This window comes from Carex rostrata, chromosome 25 (genome assembly GCF_964058835.1).
Source record: "Carex rostrata chromosome 25, lpCarRost1.2, whole genome shotgun sequence".
Lineage (NCBI taxonomy): Eukaryota > Viridiplantae > Streptophyta > Magnoliopsida > Poales > Cyperaceae > Carex > Carex rostrata.
This window is the reverse complement of record NC_135942.1, coordinates 4,875,524-4,891,013: the sequence shown is the minus strand read 5'-3', so window position 1 is coordinate 4,891,013 and position 15,490 is coordinate 4,875,524. Positions and strand designations below refer to the sequence as shown.

The following is a 15,490-nucleotide window of genomic DNA, read 5'->3' as shown; positions in this document are numbered from 1 at the left end:
AAAAATTGAAAAATGACTTGGTTTCACGAGAGGCTAGGAACAATCGATTGTATATTAGGCTATCTCTCTCTCTCTCTCACTCTCTCTCTATATATATATATATATAGTGTGGCTAATATGCTTTCGGTAGCATATGGACCGAAGTGCTACCGGTCCAAATTCGATTTTTCAAAATCCAAACGGTCGATCTGAACTGTTCATCTTGTTCTCCATATTAATATGTGCTTGGAGACCAAATTTTACATTTTTCTGAATTTTTTTACTATTTATTAAGTATTTTACAAAATTATTGATCCAACGGTGGCTGCTGATTTTACTGTTTTGTTAAGTCACCGTTGGATCAACAATTTTGTAATACTTAATAAATAGTAAAAAAATTCAGAAAAATGTAAAATTTGGTCTCCAAGCACATATCAACAATTTTTCGCCAGTTGCTTTTTATTTGCGAAGTATTGGCCTTCTGCGAGATCACTCTTGTATTCAATCCGATGACCATAGTAAGAACCATATGTTTCTCGAAAAACAGATGTGTCATTGAAGTTTACGAACGGGTGACTCTCAGAACGGCCACTTAACGGCATATCTCTATTTTGCATCACAGTGGGCTGTGTGTATTTTTCTTCATCATTGATGTCTCAGTCTTCTTCCCCCCATTCATCCCCAGTTTGCAGATTCTCCTCCGGTACCTCGTTCATAAATTCAAATTCTGACTCGTTTGGATCTTCCTGTACTAGTGGTGGTCTGGGGTGAGGATTTGGTTCAGGCCCAGGTAAGGATGAAGGACCTCTATACACGGATGTAGGTGATATAAAAGGTGGAGATTGTAGTTGGGGTGGGATAAAAAGTGGAGATTGGGGTGAATTACTGTATATTTCTGGTTCTGGTTTTGGTATTGGTTCGGGTACGAATAAAGCAGTGTGTGGTTCATAATTTGATTGATAATTTTCTGCAATCGAATTTTGGTCTAAACTTCCAGCACCAGCCACTCTGCGAATTTTGCATGCAAAAACTTCGCATAGTGATTCGCCGAAACTCATAACCTGCGCGATCAGGCTTCTCAATGCCCCATCATCTCCCAATGCGATTTTGACATACTTTCCTGCGTGGACCATTCGAGCCATTATTTCTAATTCCCAGCGATTCCTATTGTAGCCGCTCACTTCATAAATAAGCGATTGCAACTGCTCAAATGAGAAATTTTCTTCAACCTAGTACGTATTTACTGGAGATTTGGAGTAACGTGCCCCATTCTGGTCAAAAATGAATTCCCCTCCAAAATGTACTGAAATTCCAATAGGCATGGCCAATAAACTACATTCGTAAATGGTAAATATTTTGTTAGTTTACTAATTTCAATTGGGAATAGTTTATGAACAATAATGAACATTATATGAACAGTACATGAATAGTAAATACGTATATGAATATTACATAAACAGTAATAAACAGTACATGCACAGTAAAAGACGTACATGAATAGTAAAGACGTATATCAACAGTATATGAACAATAACTATGTAATTGAACAATTGTAAAAAAAAAATTACTTGATTTAGAAGCTGAATAGTACGTCTCATTTCTCCTTCTCTCCTCTCTTCTTCTCTTCCTCTCCTTCTCCTTCTCTCTTCCTCTCTTTCTCCTTCTCCTTCTGTCACGATCAGAAAAATCGCCTATTTATAACAAAAAAAACAACAACAAAAAAAACCGGGCTGTGGAAAAATTCCGCGGTTCCGAATAAAAATCCCAGGACGTGAATTTTTTTCGCAGTTCCGAATAAAAATTCAGAACCGTAGATTTTTTTCGCGTTTTGGGCATTTTTAAAATTTTCATTAAACGCTGGTTATTTTTATTAAAATATTTTAATAATTAAGTAAAAATAAAAATATCAGCATATACAGAACTGTATATATTAATCACATACAAATTTCTATACAAATTACAACTGAATACACATGCGACCGTAAAAATCACATTTTATTACACTGAAACTGCTGCATATCTAAATTCCTGAAAGTGGTTAAAAAGAATAAAAGAGCATCTTGGTTCTTGGAGAAGACCATTCACCTTAACTGGAGACCAAACGACTCAACTATGACCATCTTTCCGCACGACGACTGGAAAAAAAGCTGAAGGCGAAGACATGCTTCCATCTGTCCACGTAAGTCAACATGACGTCACTCTACGCAAGAAACGCACGAGTGGTGAAGTCCCATTCCTTTTTATAACTCTGTTTCACAGGGAAAATGGAGATGTCCTGCCTTCCAGAGGGCGCACGCTGTTCTTCTATTTAAACTACATCCTCAGAAAGAGGTTATCTCTTTCTTGTTAAACTGGAGAGGTTCAACCGAGAGGGCGGAATCCTCGCAAGTTCTTTGTTCCCGCCGACCTAACCCTTTATATCGGCGTGCTGGACCTTCTCTTCGTTCCCTCCCTTTTCTTCCCTTTTAGAGAGAGAGAGTTAAGAAAAGATTCTCTTTCTAATTAGCAAACCTAACAAGTCTCCGCTGATTGGTGAAATCTTTTAATTTTACCCGAAATGGTCTGAGTTAATTGCTTCACGAGAAGGTATTGAGGGTTTTTAGAGGGTTTTATCCTGATTTAAATTTCCAGTCTTCACAGCTCAAATCGAAACAGAGGGAGATGAGCGGGATGCCTCGTAGTGTACAAACGGTTAATTTGGCGGCTGAGGCGATTGCATCGGCTGAGAGCAGAGTCCAGCAAACTGAAGCACCGGTATGAGCTAATTTTTTTTCTATTTTTCTCCTATAATTATTGTTACTCTTGGTTTTCGATTTTCGTGTTGTACTTATTTGGGATATTTGGAGCATGATTCCGTGGAATTTTGTAATTGAACAAGTTCAGGACTATTTTATTTTTCGATAATTGGGGATTTATTATGCAGATGTTTAATGAGAATAAGTCAATGATTCTGCTATACAGTAACTTTTTTCATTTGAACAAATTTTTTTTTTGAAAGCTCGTGGATTGTGTAAATTAATTAATTTAGTTCTTGTACTATTAGAGGAGCTCCTTACAGAGTTAACATTAGAATTTAATTTTTTTTTACAAACCATAATTAGAAAAAAAAATTTATGAAAACAATGATTATTTTTTGTTTTTTTGCAAAAATCATAAGTACCGAAATGTCATTTGGTACCGGCTGTTTTTAGAGATTTCAAGAAAAAATACCTGGGACATCCAAAAAAAAAAATAATCATGTTGGTTTCATAAAAAATTTTATTCTAATTACGGTTTATAAAAAAAATTCTTAACATTACTGTGATTATAGTTAAATTACGTTTAATATATCTGTCACAGCTTATTAGTTTTCCTTTGTAGTGATAAAGGACTTATTTTTTGTTTAAATTGCAACTTAAATGCATTTTGTAGTTCTTTGGCTTTTCTTTTTTTAAGCCAATTGTTTTGTAAAAAGCACGTCTTCATAGAGTACCAAATTTGATTATGAATTGTTGAAATAATTTACTGCATTTCGGGTTAATGGATCTACCACTAATGTACTATTAGTATTGTTTTCCTTAAACAGCAAAGAAAAAAATGGTTTTCATGCTTCACTCTGCCCTGCTTCAGCTCCAACCGACCCAACAAAAGGCGCATCAACCATGCACCATCTCCTTCCTCCCAACCCGTTTCAATCCCACCTGTGCCCGTTTATCCTACAGCAAATTCAAATCGGCTAACCCAACTTCCTTTTGCTGTCCCTCCTTCATCTCCTGCCACCTCTTCCCTTATGTCAGAACCTGCCTCCCTGACCCTCTCCCCTGCAGGGCCCACCACCTTAACCTTCTCCCCTGTGGGGCCCACATCCATTTTTGCTATCGGGCCATATGCCCATGAAACACAGTTGGTCTCTCCACCCGTTTTCTCGACCGAACCCTCAACCGCACCTTTCACGCCCCCTCCTGAATCATTACAGTTCACCACTCCACCTTCCCCTGAGGTGCCATTTGCGCAATTTCTGAGCTCTTTCAACCCAAGTTACAAAACCGTGATCAGTAACAGTGAATATACTGCGTACCAGTTTCCACCTGGTAGCCCAATTGGGCAATTGATATCTCCTACATCAGGGTGTTCAAATTGTTCATCTCCATATAGGGAAAGTTTCTTTCTACCAATTGGTGAGCCACCAAAAATAGTGGGTCCAGAAGGGATTACAACACGGAAAATAACACCATGGCATGCACGAAAAGATGGGTCACTTTTGGATGGGTGTATCAGTGCAGCTATGCCCGATAGGGGACAAGAACATAGGGTTTCATTCGAGCTGAGGAAAGAAGCCGTGGACCTGAATGTAAATGTAAAGGAAAGTTTGGAAGAGGGAGAGGCAGGGAAAATAAAAATTGAAGTGCTGGATGGTTGTCAGCATTCGGCTTCACGCAAAGGAGCGAAGGAGTTCATGTTTGAGAATTCAGAGGGAAACATTTCGGGTGAGCCAGTTGTAGGTTCTGACTGGTGGACCGAGGACAAGGTACCCGTTACAAGCAAGAACCAAAAGAATTGGCCTTTTTTCCCTATAGTTGAACCTAGTGTTAGTTGATGATTAATTATTCTAGTTAGGGGTTTAAAAAAAAAAAAGAAGATTATTCTAGTTAGATATTTTTGCTGGTTTTGTTATTGGGCAAGAAAGTTGCGAAAGAAATCAGTTCCCTTTTCTTTTGGTTTTTTGCGTGTGAAATTTGGGGTAGATTGTAAATTTTATTTTATGGGTAAATTTTTGTTTTAGAAGAAATCTAATCACTAATAATTGATAAAGTGGTGTGCCATGATAGCTCAGATTGACAAGAAGAGAGCAATTTGGGTATATTTTGCTAGAAACATGTAATGTGTTTGGTTTATGGTAGTTTTCCTACTAAATGTGTTTTTATTGTACTTGATATTATAGTGTGTAATACAAGTTTGCATACATTAGCTTAAATACAGACTTCATTTCTGTCTCTGCTTTTTTCTCTTTCCCTTGGGAGTTCAATTTATTATGTATTGACCAGACAACGCTTCCACTGATAGTCTTTGAAATAGTCCAGACAGGCATCTACTAATGCTTTTCTAGTTATAGAAGTCGAAATTAACAACTACAAATTCCTTTTTTAGTCAACTTGAAATTGTCAAGAACTATGACTGTCTATATGTTGTGTTTTTTTTCTTTTGGCATCTACTAATGCTTTTCTAGTTATAGATGTCGAAATTAACAACAAATTCTTTTTTTAGTCAACTTGAAATTTCTCTCTTCTTAAAATTGTCAAGAACTATACTGTCTATATGTTGTGTTTATATTTTTCTCAATTTTTATATGCACAGATCATCTTCTTCTTTTTTAAAAAAATTTTTTTTGGTAAGTTAGACATTTGGTAAAAAAAAATACATATTTTGGTAATTTTTATATGGGAGTAAACCCCTTGTGTCGAAACAGTAAAAGAGGAAACGAGATCCTGGGCTTTTGTACTGATCATCTGGCAAAACTGATCTCAGTTACTGAATTTCAATTCACCATTCATACCTGACCAATAAACATCAATTGATTTTGGAAAGAATATATTTACTGGTAAGTTCCACCTGGAATGCTGTTGCATTGTGAAAGAGAACATTGTTTTTGTGCTCGGTGCTAGTTTCATGTCACAACTCTCAGCTATAAGCAAATCCAATTTGATCCACAAAATCCTTGATCCTTGTTATTGAATATTTTTTCTTTTTTCGCTTAATTTTTTTATTAAAGGGAGGTGATTACGTAATTTATAAAATCATACATTCTCCAGCTGTACAAATTGAAGTTCAGATTTGACTTTCTGTGGTTGCTCTGCCTCAACATCTGACACAACAGGATATTGGCTTTATTAAAGCTGAATCTAATCTCTTGTGACATATAATCTGAAGAAACTTGATCGAATCATCAATATATCTTTAAAAAAAGGCTTAAAGCACACCTGATCGAATCATCAATATGTTTCCTTTTTTAATCCACAATTATATGAAAGTTAGACATCACCGACTTTCAATGCGCCCATGTACATCTGGTAAGATGTTACACTTATACATCTTCCAACAACTGAATTTTTAGGAGAATGTTAAGCAGAGATAAAATTAAAAAACATGCTAAGCAAGGGACCTCTCATCTCAGACATGGTAACAGTGGCATACCTACATAGGGAGGTAGGAAGGCCAATTGACACTAATGATGTGTACAAGAAGCGGATCTAGGATTTTTGTCGGGGGGGCAAAAAAATATCGAATCAGGTTTAAACCCATTAACTAATTAGATACTCGATAAAAAAATAATACTTTGACTTATAATTCTAATTACCAATCATAATTCAAGAAATTTATTTTGATTTTAACTGTAAATTTAACTCGAAATACAAATAGGGGGGTAAAATCGATCGGCACTCCCCCTTTTACCTATTAACTGAATGAACTTAAGAAATAATCTACTTCCTAGATTAAAGAATGATCACCTAAAGACGTGCCTGTAATCCTTATCAGAAATTACTTCATTGCTTGTAAGTTGTCTTAACTCTTCTGACTGGCACCACCAGGCTCTGAATCTGTTATTCCTAAATCCTAAATCATGGTCTCGAGATTACATCAATCAGGAAAGTATCAGTACTTTACTAAATCAGGAAATGACCAGTACTTTTACTATCTAAAAATAGGACTGCACCTGGGCTCACACCTGGGTTCACTCTCTTGATATCAAGATTCATGTGACGCACAATTATTGGCGCATGCATCGCAAACCGCACTGGGGAGAGAGATACAGTTTCTTCTTATTTCGTTATATAGAACCTCAAATAGTTTAGTTTGGGAGGTTTGCACTTTGCAATAGGCTGATGTTTTCCAACTCTATTAGAAACTCAAGATGCCTAATAAGTGACACCTTAATTTTTTTTTTCCTGTTATATTGGGGTTTAGAATTTTGTCCCTGTTCCTCTTGTCAGTTGATTTTGTAGTTTCATACAATCGAATGATCCTCGTACCACATATATATAATGTTAGCAGGGACGGAACCAGAATTTAAGTATAGGGGCTAAATAGTATCATTAATTTTTTTGTAATAAAAAAATAAATAAAAACAATATAACACAAGGTAAGAAGATCATTATTATTTGAATTCACAAAAAAAGTATAATAAATAACTAACATCAACAAAGTGTCATATCTATCAAATAAATCAATTCATCCTTAGTTCATGATACAAATCTAATAATTTAATAAATAAAGATGTCAAATTTACAAATAAATTCACTTCATTCTTAATTCATTCTATTTTATACTGACACTATGTCAGTTGCAATCATGGAAATTTAAATTTATCCTAAAACTAGTTCCAGGTTTGATTATAATCATGAAAATTGAATATTCCTTTCTATCAATGAATTGAAATTCTTACAATTCCCTAAGGTGTCCTACTGTTCTTGAGAACCGAAGAAGTGAAATTTAGTGGAGAATGGAGATGTTGAAATTTGGGGATTGTCTTTTTCAATTTTGTTGGATCAGATGTTAATAATGAAATACACGAAATTGTCTTTTTAAATTTAAAAATGGTCTTTTCAAGGAGCTTTGCTGGTGCTATAATAAAATACCATTTGTTTCTAATTCTTTCTATGTATTACCTTTCTAATTTGGAAAGGGTTTTAATTTTCTTCTTTTCCATTGCTCACGCACGGAAGGCCCACTGTCTCAATTGTCCAATTGAAATGAGTCTTATTTTGGTTTTTAATATACATTCAAGCCCTTTAACTTTGTTATATATTATTATAAGGGGGCTTATACATGTAAAACAAACAAATTAGTATGGTTTCTAAATTCTTGATAATAAAAATATTCAAATCTTGGGGTGGCTTAGCACCCCAACCATAACTATGGTCCGCCCCTGAATGTGAGACAACATCATCATAAAGAAGTAATTAATAACAAGGTGAATTGACCAAATAAGAATCAAATTAAGGGATATTCATGTACATCACCTGCCTAGATGGTTTTTAATTTGACAGGATATCTTTAACAAAGGATGCCAGTAAAAAAGGTACATTTCATGCTGACAGGAATGTCACCAACGAGATCTGGGGTATATCCACATAATAAGTAGGTTTGTGAAAGAAACTTTAGTACATATTTGAACAAAGTCATATAAGAAATTTACACGTAGGATGTTGACCTAATTAAAATATATTCAACCTTAATTAAAAACTCTCATTAATTTGGCACATCTCGTGTGTTCTACATATGCCATGATAACTTTCGTGTTTTTCATAATAAAAAAATTTACTAATAGACATATATAAACAAATTGAGATAACTACACACACCAAAAAAAAAACTTTATTGAGTTTGAAGAACAAAGCCACGCTTGTATGTCTTCCAAGTACACAATCATCATAATCGGTACTATATATAACATGCTGCATTTTGATATATATACAAGAATGAAACAGTATTCACGAGGAATACTGTCGGTATACCATCACGGATACTACCATCGCTAATAGAAAAAAAACATCTTTATGTCGATATACCCTCACAAATAGTCATTTTTTATCCTCGCAGATACCGTTCCATTCTTGTAGTTATATATATATATATAGCTCTGCATTTCACGACATATTGTACAAGGGGTACATTATTTAAACAAAATGGAAAATATAATGTGATATCAAATAACATTTTCGTACAAAGTAGATAAGTCGAACATGCCAAAGATCCTGAGTTGCCTTTCGCGAGAGAGCGAAAACAAGTTTCTCCCTCTTCTTGAAATGCCAAAGTTCCCGAATTGCCCTTGTCTCTCTCCCTCTCTCTCTCTCTTACCACACCCCTCGTTGTCTTTCTTTCTTCCGTCCATCGTTCCAGTGCACCATCAATAGGAGAAAGCAATACACTACCATCTTGCTATCAAGTATATATATGTATATACAAGTAGCTTTTAGTTGTTCATGAGAGAAATAAAGGATACATGACTGAGGGAATTAAGCAGGGAGAGGTTAAATAGAGCATAGAGGTGCTTTTATAGTGCTTTGGAAGAGGAAAGGAAAAAGGTAGTACTAGCTAGTGGCATCTTCCAAGGGATATGCTACAAGCACATTTTAATGGCCACCTTTTGTGACCTGCCACCATTTTTTTCATGGCATCTATGGGATATCCTAGAGAATTAAGATAGTACAGAGGGCATGGTGCCTTTCATTTTCTCCTGTCGAAAAGACCATAAAAGGATTTTTTCGCTTAGGCCACTATATTTTTCTTAGTTCTGGTAGCCTTTTGTTATTTTAAATTGCTGGACGTTTTTAGCATCTAATTAAGTCTCTCATTGGATGGCTTGTATTGGGGGCTCAAGAATTGGGATCTGAATCTGCTGCGATCCTTACATGTGAACAGTAGCCTACAATTCCTCCTTTTCCAAATCCAACTGTTGATTTGTTTCGAGATATGTTTACGGAAAAATCAGTTGTTTAGAGATGCGTGCACAAAAAAAGTTGAATGACTGGATTAGAAAAGGCTGGAATTTCATGATTACTATTCATGAAATTCAGATCGCAGCATATTTATTTCCCAATAATTGAAGGGTACTGGATTTGTAGTATTATTCATGTTTATTTCAACCAGTAAATTGAGAAACGAATCTGCTGAAATTCTCATTCGTGAACAGTGTTTCTGAAATTCCTGCTTTTCTGAATTCAACGGTCGAACTGTTTCGAGATGCGTGCAAGGAAAAACTAGCTGTTTCAAGATGCGTACATAAAAAAAGTTGAATTGCTGAATTCGGGATTTCAGAAACATTGTTCATGAATGAGGGATTTCAGCAGATTTCAATTCCAAGAATTGAAAGGCACTGGATTTGTAGTATTATTCATGTTAATTTCAACCGGTACATAAATGTTGTTAATTGGCAACAGCATTTTATAATACTGGTTGTAACAGTACAGCAGCAACACTGTAAGGTTTTCAGACCTCAAACTTTGAGATATATATGTTTAAAATTATGAAAATATTACTACAACAGCTATTACTGTGATAGTGAATAGCTTAGCTTTAAGTTTTTCAGACCTCATTAAAACATTAAACTAAATTAAAAATTACAGAAAATGCAACTATAACTACAGTAACTGGTACTATTTCAGCGATTAGTTGCACTATGCTACAATATATATACTTTTGGACAAATTTTTCTAATTTATAAAGCTCGGTCTATATATATATATATGATAAATATTTTTTTCTTTACTCGGTATCAAGAGCAATTTCAAATTATAATCGGTCCATGATCTAATTCTTAATTATTAAGTAATGAGTTGGAATTTTTAATTTCGTTTATTAGTAAATTAGTTGCCAACTTCTCTTCTAAATTGCTTTTTTAGTGGGATAAATTGTCCACCTTTTTACCACATTGATCTGTCTTTTGTAGTGGACGAATTGTCCTTTTTGCATTGAAGAAAACCAATTGGGGAGAAATTTAATATGTTTGAATTTGTTCTCTTTTACTTTTCTTGTTAATGATATGGCATTTTATGCAATATTAAATAACTAACTTTTGCTATGTATCTAAAACCCATTGAATCGGCTTCAAATGATAAATTCGAACCATTGAAATTTGCCTACCTTACGAGTGATGCGTCTACGTGTGAAAATTTTGAGAAATTTTACAAAGTGCACTTCTTTTTTAAAATATAGAACAAAATACCCTCATTCTAAAATTCTTAACAAAATGCCCTTGTGGACTCCACTTGTTCCCTCTCTTTCCCTCCCTCTTCCTTCTCCCTATTTACTCTCACCTATTCTTTGCTTATGTAAAATATACAATTGTGATTTTATTTAAGTTTTAGATAACTTTTATTTTTATGTGTATAAATGATTTAGAATAAAAGAATGTGAAATTTTATTTGCTAAAATCATGAAATATAGTATTAGTGTATATGTAGAATTTAAAAAAAATATATATATATACAAGTCTTCTTAAAAGTTATTATAAAACATGGTATTAACTTATTTCATAAAATCTAACATATAAATATTTTTAACATACAACATTTTATCTAATTTATTCGGTATAAAATTTCATATTCTTGATTTTTACAATTATATGAATTTTATCAATCACATGTTAAGAATAATTTAGTGAAGCATAAGTACATCACTAAATTTTCTTAACATGTGATGCGATAAAATTCACATAGTTGTGAAAACTAAGAATATGAAATTTTATACCAAATAAATTAAATAAAATGCATACGTTAAAAACATTTATATGTTAGACACTTTTTTTTTTTTATAAAATAAGTTAATACCATGTCTTATAATAATTTTTGAAAAGACTCATATATTGGAAATATTCTATATTTAGGCTAATATTATACTTTCTGATTTTAGCAAATAAAATTTAACACTTAAATTTTTAATTCTAAATCATTTATACACGTTAAAAATAAAAAGTTATTCAAAACTTAAATAAAATCACAATTGTATATTTTACATAAATAAAAAATAGGTGAGAGTAAATAGGGATAGGGGTGTTCATTGGGTCCAGTTTATTCGGTTTTGAACCGAACTGAATTAGTTTGGTTCAAACAGTTCAGTTTTTTTGGTTTAATGGTTCGGTTTGCTTTTTAAAACCGAATTATAACTTCGGTTCGGTTTGGTTTAAAAATTTTCAAAACCAAAATAACCGAACCAACCGAACTTTTATATAATATGAATTTGATCCGAACCGCCCCGGTTTATTTCTTAATACTCCAGTTTATTTCTTAAACAATTGCTTTAAATACTTCCATTTATTTCTAAATATCTTAGTTTATTTCTTAATACTCCGGTTTATTTCTTAATATACTTCAGTTTATTATAAATCAATTGTTTTAAATAAAAAATTAATATATTTCGGTTTGAACCGAACAAACCGAAATAAAACTTTGATTCGGTTCGGTTCGGTTGCAATGCCAATTTGGTTCAGTTTGATTCTATTTTTAAAACCGAATTATAACTTTGGTTTGCCAAGTTCGGTTCGGTTTCAACCGAACCGAACCGATGAACACCCCTAAATAGGGAGAAGAAAGAGGGAGGGAGGGAAAGAGATGGAACAAGTCGGATTCACAAGGCCATTTTGTTAAGAATTTTGGAAGGAGGGTATTTTGTTCTATGTTTTGAAAAAGAAGGTCACTTTGTAAAATTTTCCGAAAATTGTAAACATTCAAATTAATTTAGTATAAAGTCAAGCGGTCAAAATTAGAAGGTTAATAAAAACAGGAATTTTCAAACTATCTTAATAAATAGTAAAAAAATTCCAAAAAATGTAAAATTTGGTCTCCAAGCATATTTTAATATAGATTAAACATCTAACAGTTTGGATCGGTTATTTGGCCTTCGAAACTAGAAATATGAGCGCAAATTAAAACAACCATTTTAATTCGCAAAGTAGCGTAACATTACTCAATAAAAGTAAAGTTTAAATTACAAGTATGAAATGATTACATTGACTAAAAGATATACAATAGTACATTTGAGTAAACGATACAATATGTCAAAAGAGATAGGTACATGATTACAGCACAATGCTTTTTCTGAATTTTTTCAATTAAGCCCCGACGAATTTTAGATTTAGACAGCTGAGCAGATTTGGATGGGATATCGAAATTTTTGAATTCACACCCCTCAGGTTACCTGACTGAGTACAATTAAATCGGACCGTCAAAGATTGGAATATTTAACTTGGTACGAATCTCAAAGCACAAATCATACTGCCCCCTCCATCCCGAACAGGCACCGGTTGATATTAAATCTGGGCCGTCCGTTTCAATTTTTTTGAGTCAGGTACCTGGGAGCATGTATATTTTTCTCGCGTTGATTTTACTACTTATGAGAAGGGAGAACTAATTAATTAAGCTTTCAAACCAACCAAACCTGACATATAAATGAGAGATATATATATAGAGAGAGTCTGTGACTAATATGCTTTTGGTAGCACTTCGGTCAATTTTCAAATTTCAAAATCCAAAAAGTCGATCTGAACCGTTAGATGTGATCTCTATATTGAAATGTGCTTGGAGACCAAATTTTACATTTTTCTGAATTTTTTTACTATTTATTAAGCCACTTTGAAAATCACCGATCCAACGGTGGTTTAACAAAACAGTAAAATCAGAAGCCACCGTTGGATCCACGATTTTCAAAGTGGTTTAATAAATAGTAAAAAAATTCAGAAAAATATAAAATTTGGTCTCCAAGCACATTTCAATATAGAGATCACATCTGACGGTTCAAATCGACTTTTTGGATTTTGAAATTTGAAATTTAAATCGTTAGCACTTTGGCCGAAGTGCTACCGAAAGCATATTAGTCACACTATATATATATATATATATATATATATAGAGAGAGAGAGAGAGAGAGAGAGAGTGACTAATATGCATTCGGTAGCATATGGATTATGGGCAGAAGTGCTACCGGACCAAATTTGAAATTTCAAAATCCAAAAAGTCGATCTGAACCGTTCATCTTGTTCTCCATATTAATATGTGCTTGGAGACCAAATTTTACATTTTTTTGAATTTTTTTACTATTTATTAAGCCACTTTGAAAATCGCTGATCCAACGGTGGCACTGTTTTGTTAAGCCACCGTTAGATCAGCAATTTTCAAAGTGGCTTAATAAATAGTAAAAAAATTCAGAAAAATATAAAATTTGGTCTCCAAGCACATATTAATATGGAGAACAAGATGAACGGTTCATATCGACTTTTTGGATTTTGAAATTTCAAATTTGAACTGGTAGCACTTCGGCCCATATGCTACCGAATGCATATTAATCACACTCTCTATCTATATATATATATATATATATATATATAGGGTCTGTCTAAATTGCTGCTGGCAGCATTTCGGCAGAGGTGCTGCCGGGGCTATATTTAGCCGTGTGATGTCCAAACAACAAATCCAAACCGTTAGATGTTTAATCTATATTATAATCTACTTGGAGACCAAATTTTACATTTTTTGGAATTTTTTTACTATATATTAAGCTGGTTTGAAAACCGCTGATTTCAGTAAATTTCTGCAGCATTGAAATCAGCGGTTTTCAAACCAGCTTAATATATAGTAAAAAAATTCCAAAAAATGTAAAATTTGGTCTCCAAGTAGATTATAATATAGATTAAACATCTAACGGTTTAGATTTGTCGTTTGAACATCAAAAAATAGAAAAAACAGTGGCAGCACCGCCGGCAGAAATGCTGCCGGCAGCAAATTAGTCACAGCCTATATATATATATATATATATATATATATATATATATACTAGTATCATACCCGTGTGTTGCAACAGAGATATATTATAAGAAACAAATATATCAATGAAAATAATAATTATCTAAAAATTAAGACACATGTTAATAGAAAATTTATATGATTATGTATTTTTAATTGAGGAGGGTTCAAATGCCTCCACTATGCCTCCATTTTTTAAAACTTTAATAACTCAAAATTTAAAACGTAAAAGTCAAAATAAAACCGTTAGATGTGATCTATGTTATTTTCTCTATGTGCTCATAAAAAATTATCATATTTCAATTTTAATTTTGTGTGAATCAATAAGTTGAAAAATCAACGTCTATAAATTATCCACATTAGTATGTTTTTTACAAGCTCTTAATGACAATCAAAATAAAATTGAAATATGATAATTTTTTATGAGCACATAGAGAAAATAACATAGATCATATCTAACGGTTTTATTTTGACTTTTAAGTTTTAAATTTTGAATTGTTAAAGTTTTTAAAAAATAGAGGCACGATGGAGGCACAAAAAATGGAGGCATTTGAACCCTCCTCTTTTTAATTAACTTTAATCGTGATCTCTGATAACAATTTGATGATATGGATTCTTTATTTTTAAGTATCAATGATATCAAATAATAGCCCGATTCGAATATAATATCAAATCTCATACAACAATTCAATATCGACATATAATATGATATCAAAAAACATAAATAAAAAGTGTTATCATGTGTATGTATAGGATATATATATACTCACATATTATAAGAGAAATATATATTCACACACACGTTCCAATTTATATTCTTCTTCTTCTTTGCTTCCAATTTAGAATATATACACAAACATTGATATATTCTATATTGGAAATATATTCTAAATTGCCCACACCAATATGTATAGAAACAAAGAAAGAGAAATAAGGAAATAAAAAAAAATTAATTTTCATTGTGATCCGTATAGAAACAAAGAAGAAGTAAAGAAACAAAGAAATAAGAAAATGGAAGGTGGGGTTTTCTCAATTGAAGAGGATAATTACGGAAACAAAGAAATAAGGAAACAGATAAATATATCGCTAAATTTCAAAATTTGTTCAATTTTAATTGCAATGTATCGTGTGGCGGCACATGTGGTGAGTATGTTTTTAACTAAATTTAGACTTCTATACATAAAACATATGCATTTAATCAAAAGAAGACAAATTATGTAATTGGAGGGCTGAGATCA

General features: G+C 32.9%; 1 protein-coding gene across 1 annotated transcript; it reads left to right on the top strand.

Annotated features, from left to right (window-relative positions):
* Positions 1 to 2,339: 2,339 nt before the first annotated feature.
* Positions 2,340 to 4,952, top strand: LOC144543598 (uncharacterized). Its single transcript, XM_078291919.1, has 3 exons — positions 2,340 to 2,733; positions 3,545 to 4,570; positions 4,608 to 4,952. Exons 1-2 carry the CDS (start codon positions 2,641 to 2,643, stop codon positions 4,553 to 4,555), a joined length of 1,104 nt encoding a protein of 367 aa, XP_078148045.1. The 5' UTR covers positions 2,340 to 2,640; the 3' UTR covers positions 4,556 to 4,570; positions 4,608 to 4,952.
* Positions 4,953 to 15,490: the final 10,538 nt, after the last annotated feature.

Excerpts from the sequence above, each read along its gene's own strand:
- LOC144543598 (XM_078291919.1), top strand. The coding sequence starts at position 2,641 with ATGAGCGGGATGCCTCGTAGTGTACAAACGGTTAATTTGGCGGCTGAG. Across the intron at positions 2,734-3,544 it reads TCCAGCAAACTGAAGCACCG|CAAAGAAAAAAATGGTTTTC; the intron begins GTATGAGCTAAT and ends TTCCTTAAACAG.